The 12,657-nt window shown below is 40.2% G+C and overlaps 1 protein-coding gene across 1 annotated transcript in view; it reads right to left on the reverse strand.

Moving 5' to 3' along the window:
- The window catches only part of MCF2L2 (MCF.2 cell line derived transforming sequence-like 2), a 196,884-nt gene that overhangs the window by 43,379 nt on the left and 140,848 nt on the right, over positions 1-12,657 (reverse strand). Inside the window, exons 16-18 of the mRNA XM_060149021.1 lie at positions 4,821-4,887; positions 3,688-3,803; positions 2,447-2,516 (exon numbers count right to left, since the gene is read on the reverse strand). Coding sequence (XP_060005004.1) covers positions 2,447-2,516; positions 3,688-3,803; positions 4,821-4,887 — 253 coding nt within the window. The remainder of the gene's footprint in view (positions 1-2,446; positions 2,517-3,687; positions 3,804-4,820; positions 4,888-12,657) is intronic.

Below are 12,657 nucleotides of genomic sequence, written 5' to 3' on the forward strand. Positions count from 1 at the left end.
CACAACAGCTGGCATACAGGGGCTGGCATCGAGTGAACAGGCAAGAAGAGTTACTGACTGGAGGGGGGAGAGGAGGTGGGGGATGGTAGAGCTGAAGGATCATCAGCAATAGGAGACGGAGGGCGAGAGCTGCACTTTCAGTCACGCCTGACGTTGATGGCACAGGTTCCAGTTCCTTGCTGGATTCAGTTCCATCTACCCTCTTAAAAAAACAGGTCCAGTGATATCTGGGTAGTAGCTCTTTTTTTCTCATCATAGGTGACACGGTAGCACTGGATTGCATTCTGAACGGCTGCTGCAACCTTCGTGTACCATTCTACATTCAGGTCCTTTGCCTCAAAAACTAACAGTGCCTCCTCAGATAAAGGAAGTCTTGCCATTTCCTGTGTCGTGAATCTCTTCCGTTCTTCAGTTACTTCTTCTTCCTCTTGTCGCTCCACTCTCTCAATTATTTTCACTTTAGTTTCCATCGTTATCGCTCAGCATGTCTTTTTACTTTTTTCTTTTTAGCATCTTTATTGGAGTATAATTGCTTTAAAATTGTGTGTTAGTTTCTGCTTTATAACAAAGTGAATCAGCTATACATATACATATATCCCCATATCTCTTCCCTTTTGCATCTCCCTCCCTCCTGCATCTCCCTCCCTCTCACACTCTCTATCCCACCCCTCTAGGTGGTCACAAAGCACCAAGCTGAACTCCCTGTGCTATGCGGCTGCTTCCCACTAGCTATCTATTTTACGTTTGGTGGTGTATATATGTCCATGCCACTCTCTCACTTTGTCCCAGCCTACTCTACCTCTCCCCATGTCCTCAAGTCCATTCTCTAGTAGGTCTGAGTCTTTATTCCCATCCTGCCCCTAGGTTCTTCATGACCATTTTTTTTTTTTACATTCCATATATATGTGTTAGCATACGGTATTTGTTTTTCTCTTTCTGACTTACTTCACTCTGTATGACAGACTCTAGGTCCATCCACCTCACTACAAATAACTCAATTTCGTTTCTTTTTATGGCTGAGTAATATTCCATTGTATATATGTGCCACATCTTCTTTATCCATTCATCTGTCAGTGGACACTTAAGTTGCTTCCATGTCCTGGCTATTGTAAATAGAGCTGCAATGAACATTGTGGTACATGACTCTTTTTGAATTATGGTTTTCTCAGGGTATATGCCCAGTAGTGGGATTGCTGGGTGGTACGGTAGCTCTATTTTTAGTTTTTTAAGGAATCTCCATACTGTTCTCCATAGTGGCTATATCAATTTGCATTCCCACTAACAGTGCAAGAGGGTTCCCTTTTCTCCACACCCTCTCCATCGGCGCATCTTAGTACCAACTACATCACTGCTGCTTTTATGCTTGCTTCCAGACATCCTGGGCGTGAAATAAAGATACTGTACTACTGTACTCTATACAGTACTGTACAGTAAAGCACACAAAAGCACAACCACTTGCAGAGAATGCATGCACGTGACAATGTACACCAGACACGTGAACTAACTTACATTATCAGACATGTGAACGCATGTTTGCATCTTTGAAAGTTCGCAACTTGAAGGTTCATAGGTAGGGGACTTACTGTACTGCTCTTAGACTTATCAGTCATCATTTGAGCTGTTTAAAAATGCTTAAGTTGTTTGATCTATTGTCTCAGGCTCACAAAAAGAAAACAAGCAAGAGAATGAAAGGAAGGGCCGGTTGGGAGAGAGAGAAGAAATGGGAAAAGTTTAGAAAGCAAAGGGCACCGGGCTCATCTCCAAAGGAGGAAGGAGGCACTTGGTGGGGAATGATGCCGGCTAAGGCATTTCTCTGAGCCAGCTCCCAGGGAGCACAACTGGCCCAAACTGCCAGCCTATTTATTGCCCAAAGCCAGGTGGAGAACTGGCAAGAGGGGAGAGGTCTGTGTGGTGGGAAGGGAAGCAGACAGAAATATGATGTTGTAGGACAGGAAGTTCACAAATGGGGTGCTAAGTGGAAGACAGGCTGTAGACTTAAAATTTTCTAACTTTCCTTGATGCCGTAGAAAATAAAATGGAAGAAAATATATGTTCTATAGTTTCAGTTTAGTACTTCTTTTGAGAGTGTTACTACAACTTTAGTGAAGAATTTAAGCCTGCTGTATGATTCTTGCCCTAAAACAGTTAGCTTAGTCATTCAGAGAAGGATCCTCTGCCTCAGGGGTCTGGGGGGCCAGTCTTCCAGTTCAGGGGACTTGGTAGGAAGCCAGGCTTACAGTCGTTCCCACCTAGCAGGGTGAGCTCAGTCAAACTGGACTCAGCTCACAAAGGCTGAAGTACTGCAAAGGACTCCCGCTTTGCATTCAAAAGGCAGATATAAGTTTTTAGACCCCTTGTGTTTCCATTTGCCCTTGCCATTACACAGAAAATTAAGGGCTGACTTTAATCGCATGGTTATTTTGAGTTATTGGGAGCAGAGACTTACTCTCTTGAGAAAGCAACGTGCCAGAAGTTCAGGGTTTTCAGTGCATTTTTCCAATTCTTTTAGAAAAGTCCTAGGGAAAGAAAACGATAATAATGCTTTGATTTTTACATGTATGGGGTTAACAAAATTTTCTGAAGTAAAATCACATAAGGTTTTAAGAGGTGCTTAGAAAAATGCTGTTTTCCAGGCTTTACCGCTTTTGACTCATCTTCAACATGCTGATTTGGAAGAAAACAATGTATTCTGTGACATTGCTAGGATTCCCTGAAACCACTCATACCAGTTCTGGTAATTCTAAGCACCAGCCACAGACAGACTGGATACACTGGATACACTGAAGATCCCTGCTACATGATAGTAATGTTAACAAGAACTGCTGTTGCTGCTGCTACTACAACTATCACGGAGAGCTGACTATAATTCAGGCATAAGCTAAGTGCTTTGCAAACAATATCTCATTTAATCCTCCACCAAATCTTGTAAGACAGGGTTTCGTAAGTGTGAAACCTGAGGTTCAAAGAGGCTGCATAACTCCTCCAGAGAAAGCAGAAGTGGGATTTCCATTTCAGCCTTGTGTCTGACCAATGGACAACAGATGTGGTTAAGAAACAATTGTAGTTCAATTCACCAAGCAGTCTCTTCCCTCCTATCATTAGATGTGTGATCCTGGGGCCATTAGAGTGAGTAAAGTTAGTAAACAACTTGTGGTTTTGTCATCTGTAAAATGAAAGGGTTGGAACATGATTTCCAAAGTCCCTTCCTTCTCTCATTCTCTAGAACCCAACACCCAAGCAGACCTGGGCTGAAAGGACAATTCCCTGACCAGTTAGCATTTTCTAACACCCTGGTTCCCAGCACTCCGCTACGATAATAGGTATGTGGACTTGTGTCTTGGTCGACTTTGTATTCCCAATGCTGAACACAGTGCCTGACACAGAACAGGTGCTCAGTAAATGCTGATGCATGAGTAGATAAATAAGGAAAGGAACCCACAAATGAATACAACATCGATGCCTGACACCAGTACATGCTCCATTAACGTCTTTTCCCTTTTTCCTCGGGGACCTTGTGACACTTCTCGTATCCTTCTTATCCCATACCACCCCAATCCAATCCACTGACTCTGGACTACTTGATTAAGCCTAAACATGTCTAAGCACTTTCATCTCCAAATTCCATCATTCTGATTTCCATCCTTCTCTTATTTTCCATTTTCCCTGATAATTTGAATGAATGTGTACCTGTTGTGAAATTCATAAAGTTCTCTAATATTCCCAAAGAGAAATTCCTTGTTATTCCGAAGAACATCTGGAATTAGATGCTTCAGCCAAATAAAATCCATTGGAATGATATATCCCTGCAGAGGTGGAAACAGGGTAGGTTTTACAAACAGGAACATATAAGAGATGATCTGACTTAGCCACTTTAATAATTGGGGAGTAAGGCACACATGTCCTGAAAGCCATTCCGTCAAATACATTCTTCTGATATTATTTTCCTCATGTGTCTATCTTCAGAAGAAGATGGCTTAATGGCAATGATAATAAGATGGCATTTTTATAGGAAGAACAAATCTATTCTTTAAATTCGTCACATAAGTCAAATGTGAAAGGAAAAAACTTACCCATTATTTTATGACCTGATGCAATTACTATTGTCTTATTATATTTCCTTCATGACTTTTTTAAAAAGCTGTTTTATATGGTTATAATCACAGTACATATATAATTTGTAGTCTGTTTTTCCATATGCATTTTAGACTTATAAATTTCTACATATATTGTTTTAAATTTAATCTTACAAGCATTCATTTCAATGTTGCTGTATATTATTAAAAATAATTATTTTGTAACAGTTGAATAATATATCATTTAGCATGTATATAAGACTTTATCAACCATTCCATTCCCTGGACATTTGGTTTTCTTCTGATGTTTTATTGTAAAAAATTTCTATTATAACTTTGTACATATAGTTTATTTCTCAAGATTATTACCTTAGGAAAATAGAGAAAATATAAATTTTCACTCAAGCAAAAAATGCTACTTAAAACAATAAGAAACAATTTTCTCATTTATTTATCAAAAACATTTAAATTATCATACCCACTGTTGGCAAGCATATGGTGAACCTAGGTGGGCACTGCTAGAATCATGTGAATTGGTACAATCCATTGAAAGTTATTTTGTTACATGAATCGATAGTCATAAGAACGTTCTTATTCATACTGAAAAAAACACTTGTGATATTACAAGACCTGAAACTTTGGTGGGGATTCTAGAGACATATGGCAACTACTTTGAGTTTCTATCTGCAACAAAACTTTTCCAGTTTGAATACATGCTTAACGTCCCCCCGCCCCAAATCTACTTACGTCAATTATGTTTTTAATCTCTTTTATATAAGTCTCTTCCGTCTCAAGCAAGTCACGTATAATGCGCCTAAATCAGCAGCAGGTGGGAAGATGAAAGAAAGAGAGAGACAGAGGTGGGGTGGGGGTGGGAAGCAGTGTTTTAGAATTCTTCTAGAATAATGGTCATCAATACAGTTCCCCTTAGTGGTTCATCTACTTAGGTTGTGGTCAGTTCATTCCGTTCTGTTGAACACCCAAGGCCAACATCTCACAAAAGCACACTCTGATCACACTGGCATGAGAAGAAATGGCAAAGTTAAACGACTCAAAATCCATTTATGTAGCCAGAGAATGATCTGTTTGTGAGCCATAGCAAGGGGGTCAAGAGGGCAGACACTGAAGTCAGAAATACCAGGTTGGGATCCTTGGTCAGGAAGGTCTACCTGATCCCTACGTTGCACATGTGGTTTCCTGCTCCCTTCCTCTGGCATTCCATGTCTCCGAGTGATTGAGTTCCTCAGCCAGAAGACATGAGCTCTGTCTGCTTCCCCTGAGAAAGGCAGGTGGGAGGTGTGGTAGGCAGAATTCTAACACGGCCCCCAAGATTTCTGGTCCCTGGTACACACACACACATCCTCCCAGTTAGTCAATCAAACACTAACTTAAGTGCTGCTGGGAAAGTATTTTGTCATTCGGTTTTGTTCCAAATCAGTTGACCTTAAGATAGGTAGATTACCAGGTTGGGCACATCCTAATCTCATGGACCCTTTAGGTCTGGGTCTAAAAGTCAGAGAGACTGGAAGCATGTGAAGGCGTTAGCACAAGGGAGATTCTCCTTTGCTGGGTTTGGAGATGGGGGGAGGGCATGTGGCAAGGAAGGCAGGCAGCCTCTAGGGGCCAAATGGCCCCCAGAAGACAGTCAGCAAGGAAACAGAAGCACTAGTCTGCGGTTGCAAGGTACTGAATTCAGCCACAACCATATGAACTCCTAAGAGGATACCTTCTAAGAAGCGCAACTGGCCAACACCTTGATTTTATCAGTGGGACTTGAGCAAAAAGCCAGTCTTGTTATGCCTGGACTCCTGTCCCAGGGCAATTGTGGGCTGAGCTGCTAAGCTTGCGGTCATTTTTTGATGCAGCAATAGAAAACTAATAGAAAGAGTGAGGCCAGTCCCCACATCTATCACCAGACAGACTGCTTTCTTTCTCTCCTCAGGCTGTGTGGCCATACTTTTTTTAGGGCTTTCTTTCAGGCCTCCAAGTGAATCAGTACAACTGTTCACATGTAGAATATATACATTTATGGTTTCCTGTGAGCTGTTGGTGGATTATCTATTAAACAGTAGCCTACCCTAGAAAAGAGTTTCTTTTCCTCTCATAAGAATGGGTATGACAAGGGACAAATAAAGGACACAATGTAGGAAATTCACACAAATACATAAATGGCTATTAGTCTTATGAAAAAAATGCTCAATATATATGAATCCAACAAAAACATATTAAAAAGAAGTACAATTTTCAACTTCTATAATATGGCAGACATTGCAAACCTCAAAGGAAGACCGGCAGATGAAGATATGGAAACACACTCGGATAACATTGGTGAAAGTACAGATTGTGCAAGATAACTTGGAAATATCTCACCAAAATTTAAAACACATGCTCCTTGACTCAGTAATTTCACTTCTAAGTACGTTCATTGTTTGTAATTAGAACAATAGAACGACAACAACCAGATATAAACTGGAAATTACTTCAATTATGGTACATATATATAATGAAATGCTATGCAGTTTTTAAAAAGAATGAAGCTGACTGAATCATGCTGACATGACACAGTCAATGTATTTTAAGTGAATTTAAAAAAATAACCAAGATGTACAACAGTTTGCAGAGTGACTATTTGTATAAAATTTATACTATGTGTAAAATGAGCGTATATGCATACATATATGTAAAATTGTATATGCTTAGAAAATTCATGCAAAGAAACTTAAAACATTGTTAACAAGGGGGGTGGGAGAGGGTAGGGGTGGGAGTTAGGGATTAGCAGATGCAAACCGGTATATGTAGAATGGATAAATAGCAAGGTTCTACTGTATAGCACTAGGACCTTGGGGAAATATACTCAATATCCTGTGATAAACCATGATGGAAGAGACTATGAAAAAGAATGTATATATATATGTATAACTGAGTCACTTTGCTGTACAGCAGTAATAACACAACATTGTAATTCAACTATACTTCAATAAAAAATAAATTAAAAAAAACATTGTTAACAGTGATTGCTTTTAGAAAGTGATACTGAAGACAAGAAATAGATGAGAATTTTTACATTTTATTCTGCACCCTTTTTCAATCTTTGATTTAAACAAAAACTTTAAACATCTACTGCTTTTCTAATTAAAAAAATAGTTTACATGACGTTTTAAAATGAATGTTACTGGAGGTAATGACATATAAACCCCATTTGAGAGATATAAATAAATGCTATAATCTACCTATTTTATAGCTCAACAATTATTTTTTCTTAAAAATGACAATTTCCATATCTATTTATAAATGCTTGTTATAAGGCAAGACTGATAAAGGATAGCCATTGACCAAGGATACAATTGTAAGAAGTATAATTCTACCAAAAAAGTTACTCTAAGATCATATTTAGCTTAACGGTGTCTCTGAGTAAGAGGTTCCTTTGCTTTTTGTAAATCATCCTGAAATGATGATAGTTACTATGTCAGAAGGAAATATAGGCCTCAATACCAGTCTGTTTCTATGAGCCATGACATAAAGTACGACCACAGCAACAGTTAAGCATTCATAGAAAGCCAGAGTACAGCCAGCCTCTTATGTCTCCGTGAAGCACTGGGCTTAAGCAACTTGGCAAGGCTGTTTAAGAATGTGTTGACGACTAAATGAAGTCACAAGGCAGAAACAACTAGGTGGTGGGCAGAAATCAATCTTATCATCCAACAGTTAATATAAGAACTTAGAGACCCCTAGGAGTCTTTACGAATCTGACACAAGAAAAAATCCAAAACTCAGAAGAAAAAAAGTCCCTTGTCAGGTCATATCCCAGTTCCAACTGCTTCATTTTACTTATTTGAGGCAATGGATAAAGCTCCAACAATAGAAAGTCTCCTGAACACTGGTAGCCTTCATTTCTGTTCAGATTAAAAAAAAAAGTTCTCATACCACTGTTAACCATTCTTTTATCTTTCTTCTCCTTTGTTTTCCTTTCAAATAACTTTATAAAATGGGAGAGAATGATGATTCTAGCTGACGATTGCCTGCTTTATTATTCCAAAACACATAACTTTGTTCACAGAAAAAAAATCAAGGATTTAATATCTAAAGTCATCAAGTATATATAATGTAGATAAAAAACAGAAAACATCGGGAGTACTCAAGTCATTTTAAAACCTTAAACACCTAGAGCAACTTATGCCCTGGTGGACATCTACCCAGAGGTGGAACGCTGTAATTAGGATGGGGTTCACAACGCCAGATCAGCCCGCATGAATGTAGTCTACACTAAATGTATATACTCTGGCTTTGTTTTACATGTAAAAGTGGTTCTCCCCTCACCCATACCCCCAGGTCATTAAGGAGAAAATGGAGGCATAATGTGTTTTAAGGGACTGTTTCTTCTCTGAAGCCATATTTCAAGGTAGCATAAAAAAAGAGCTTTGGAGATCTGGTTCCATCCTATATGACAGCTCGTGTTTGTTTAAGATGATACTGTAAGCGAGAGGCAAGAAAGGAAAGCCTTTTAAAAAAATGAATGCAGCCCTATTTGGTAAGCAAGATCATTAATGTAGTATGTACATGTTAGGATCTCCTGATAAGTTTCTTCTTTGCCCACACACCTTAATCTGTTCCCCCTTTTAACCCTTGCCCCTCGCCCCCTCCCCAATTTCCCAGCTCTCCAATAGAAGAGTATCCTTTTGGAAACCAGTCTGTTAGAAATATATTTTTGCTCATTACCTGTCAATACAATTTGCCGTCAAGAGATTTCATTTACTCCTTGTATTCTATCATATCACTCGCGTCAGAAAGTATTATAGATTTTCACTTTAAAGAAGCTAGTTTTCATCTAATACCCTCTTTGCCAAATGGAAAGGTCTATTCTTATCCGTTTCAAACCCTAGAGCATCTGATGTAATGGATACTCATCTTCTTAAACCTTTCTCTTCCTTTGGTTTCTCTTTATTATTCAATCTTCATTCACCACCCACCTCTCTGTTTCTTCTCTATTCCTTCCTTGCTTCATCTTCCTCCTTGTGTCTAATGTTGCTGCTCCCCCAAGGTCTGAACTCAGGTTTCCAGACTTCCTTCCCTCCTCTTCCCTCATGCTGTTGACTCTCCCACATCATCATTTTCCTGCCAGACTTTTGGTCATGCTCAAGCCCATGTTGCAAATGGTCTACATATGTCTTCACCTGGATGCCTCCCAGACACCTCATTACCTCAGGCTGAAATAGAACTCATCAGACAGAAACAGCATGCATATCGGTGGAAGGGTCATACTCTAGGGTCCCTAAAACACAGTTGTCATTGCAAACTCCTCCCTGCCATTATCGCTTACATTCAATCTGTCACCAAGCCTCATCTTTTCATCTCTGAACACACCTCTTGGAGTCCCTGCTTATTCTCCATTGCCGACGCCACCAATACAGAGCAAACTCCCGAGCCTTCTCATCTTGAATACATTGGTGTACTCCTAGCCGCTCACTCTTGCCTCTGAGATCTCACTCCCATCAATCTATTTTACAGATCTCCAGTCTATGCCCTTCCTAAAGCTTCAAGTCCATTATGCCATCATTCTCCTTCTTCAAAAACTTAAAATAGCTTTCAGTTGCCCACAACTGTCAATATTCCTCCCAGGATTTCAAGACTCTCCATTCATGTGAAAAGAATCTTCCTAGGGGGCTTGCTCAAAAGTAAGTACAGAGCCACAGATTCAGAATGGGGAGCAATGGATGAAATACAGAGGTAGAATCTGTAATTTTCACAAGCACCCCACATGATTCTAATGCGGATGTTCCCTTATTTGGCTAAGTAACACTGAGCTGATCCATTCCTTTGAGCCACCTACCCCCCTTTAGTTAGGCCAATGGTATCATTATTTTATACTTCTTTTCAAATTCTAGTCATTCCTGAAAGTTCCATTTCTCCCTTTTCCATGAAAACTCTTTCCAACAGCTTCAGGTGAAATTAGTACCACAGTCTTATCCTTGCTTCCCAGACAAAAACCATTAGATCCATTTACCAAGCGTGTACTAGCTCCCTATTATGAGCCAGGCACCATGATAGGCACTTGGGATAGAGAAATGTACCAAAATGCCAGGCCTTAAGGAGTTCATAGTCTAATGGCAGAGACAAGAAAATCAGTGACTCCTGTGCAGAGTGATAGGTACCAGGTAGCCAGAGGAGTCAGGAGCACAGAAGGGAGGGGACACTGCCGATCTTGAGTTGAGTGAAGTTTAATCAGTTTTGAAAAAAGCAAGCAAGGGGACAAGGACAGGGAACTGTCCCAGGCCGAGGACGACAGTGTGGAGGAGGGAGCAAAGGTGAGCGATGTATGCGCTCCCAGTACTTGTAAATTCTTTGGTGGGGCTGGGCCAACAGTCTAGTACATTCATAAAATGCCAGAAGCAGATATAAACTTAAAGACCATCAGTTAATCCTTATATTACAGATGGAAAAAGAAAGCCCCAGGGCCATGCACTGACTTGTCCAAGGTCTCTGGCTTTGGCAAAGTCCGTGTTCTTCCCACTACATTATGTTGCTCCTCTTGGCCTATGTTTGGGGTGCATCTAAAGTCCTGTTTGCTGATTATGAAATAAAACACAAATTAAAATGAAACTAGCATGGTGATATAAAAATACTGGGTTTCACGAAAATAGGTTTCCAAGTCTATTTCTGCTTCTAATATGTAGGGTAACTTTGAGCAAGACATTTCCTTCTCAGGGTCTCCATTTCTTCATGTGTCAAAAGGCTGAATTAGATCATCCTGAGTATCCCTACTGGCTCTCATAGGTCACTCTATAAATACATCATTTTTTAAAAATTTATTTTTCACATCTTTATTGGAGTATAATTGCTTCACAATGGTGTGTTAGCCTCTGCTGTATAACAAAGCGAATCAGCTATACATATACACACATCCCCATATCCTCTCCCTCTTGCGTCTCCCTCCCACCCTCCCTATCCCACCCCTCTAGGTGGTCACGAAGCACCGAGCTGATCTCCCTGTGCTATGCGGCTGCTTCCCACTAGCTATCTGTTTTACATTTGGTAGTGTGTATATGTCCATGCCACTCTCTCACTTCATCCCAGCTTACCCTTCCCCCTCCCTGTGTCCCCAAGTCCATTCTCTACGTCTGCATCTTTATTCCTGTCCTGCCCCTAGGTTCTTCAGAACCCTTTTTTTTTTTTAAGATTCCAGATATATGTGTTAGCATACGGTATTTGTTTTTCTCTTTCTTACTTCACTCTGTATGACAGTCTCTAGGTCCATCCACCTCACTACAAATAACTCAATTTCGTTTCTTTTTATGGCTAAGTAATACTCCGTTGTAAATAAATCATTTTAAATAAAATGTATGATGTAGTCTTTGGTCTAATCACACCTTGCTTCTCATTTCTCATAAGAAAAGAAGCAAAGGTCGTAAGATTTTCTGTCCATTTACACCCCACCCTCAATTAACTAAACAGTGAATGTGTGACTGCATGTACAATAGGACAGCAGGGAGAAGGAATTAGCATGGGCTGGAGGGGTCTTGGTAGAGGTGAGATCTGGACTGTCCTGTGTAAGAGGTGCCGACTTGCAGCAAGACAGGAGGGTGTTCCAGGAGGAAGGAAACAGGAGCAGGGCTAGGAGTCGTGGCTACACCTGGGGCCTTGTGGGAACCAAGTGCTGGGGCAGGGTCTGGGTGGGAAGTGTGGGAGTCAGGGGGAGCCGGATGGAGGAGACGGTTGTCACACCAGGCTACGGTGAGACTCCATGCAGGAGCCGAGGGGAAGGTTCAGGAGACCGAGTTGGCCAACGGGGAAGAGAAATGTCCAGGAGCCCGTTTCATTCAGCACTGAATAGGTCCTGAGGGTTCAGACTTAGGAAAACATGTTCTTAGTTTCACATCCTTCTTCTGTTTTGGTTAGGTGTTGCATAATTGCTTAATAAATTCCCAGAACTATAAATGGCAACAACATGAAACACTATGGACCCATACAATGACTTTGTTGAAATCAGTGATATTTTAAGCATTAATAAAAGGTCTGATGAATATAAACCGTTCTCTGTCTCCTGGAAGGCTAACAGTTGAAAGTTTTGCTCAGTTGCTGATAAGCCATCTGTTCTGTCTTCTCCACTTTTATATCTTAGTTTCTATATTTTGTCTGATGTTAATTGGATTTGATCTCATTACTCTGATGTGTTTAGGGTAAACAACCTTAAATTCTTTTTAGAGAAGGATGGGGCATAAGTAATCACTAAAGTTTATCTGGTTCACTCTTCAATATCACATAATAAATAATGACAAAGTAATTTCACGCATACTGCACTTTTTAAAAGAGGGGCTGATTATAAACCAAATCCCATTAATCCTAATTCAAGTTAACAAACCTGCATTTGTGTAGCATTTTAGGGATTATAATTTTTTTTTTTGTTTTTGGCCGTGCCACGTGGCTTGTGGGATCTTAGTTTCCCCAACCAGGGATCGAACCTGGCCAGGCCCTGGGCAGTGAAAGTGTGGAGTCCTTAACCACTGGACTCAGGGAATTCCCCCAATTTTTAAAAAATTGTGGTAAAATATACATAACATAAAATTTACCATTTAAACAATTTTTAAGT

The sequence above is a fragment of the Lagenorhynchus albirostris genome, chromosome 5, assembly GCF_949774975.1.
Source record: "Lagenorhynchus albirostris chromosome 5, mLagAlb1.1, whole genome shotgun sequence".
Lineage (NCBI taxonomy): Eukaryota > Metazoa > Chordata > Mammalia > Artiodactyla > Delphinidae > Lagenorhynchus > Lagenorhynchus albirostris.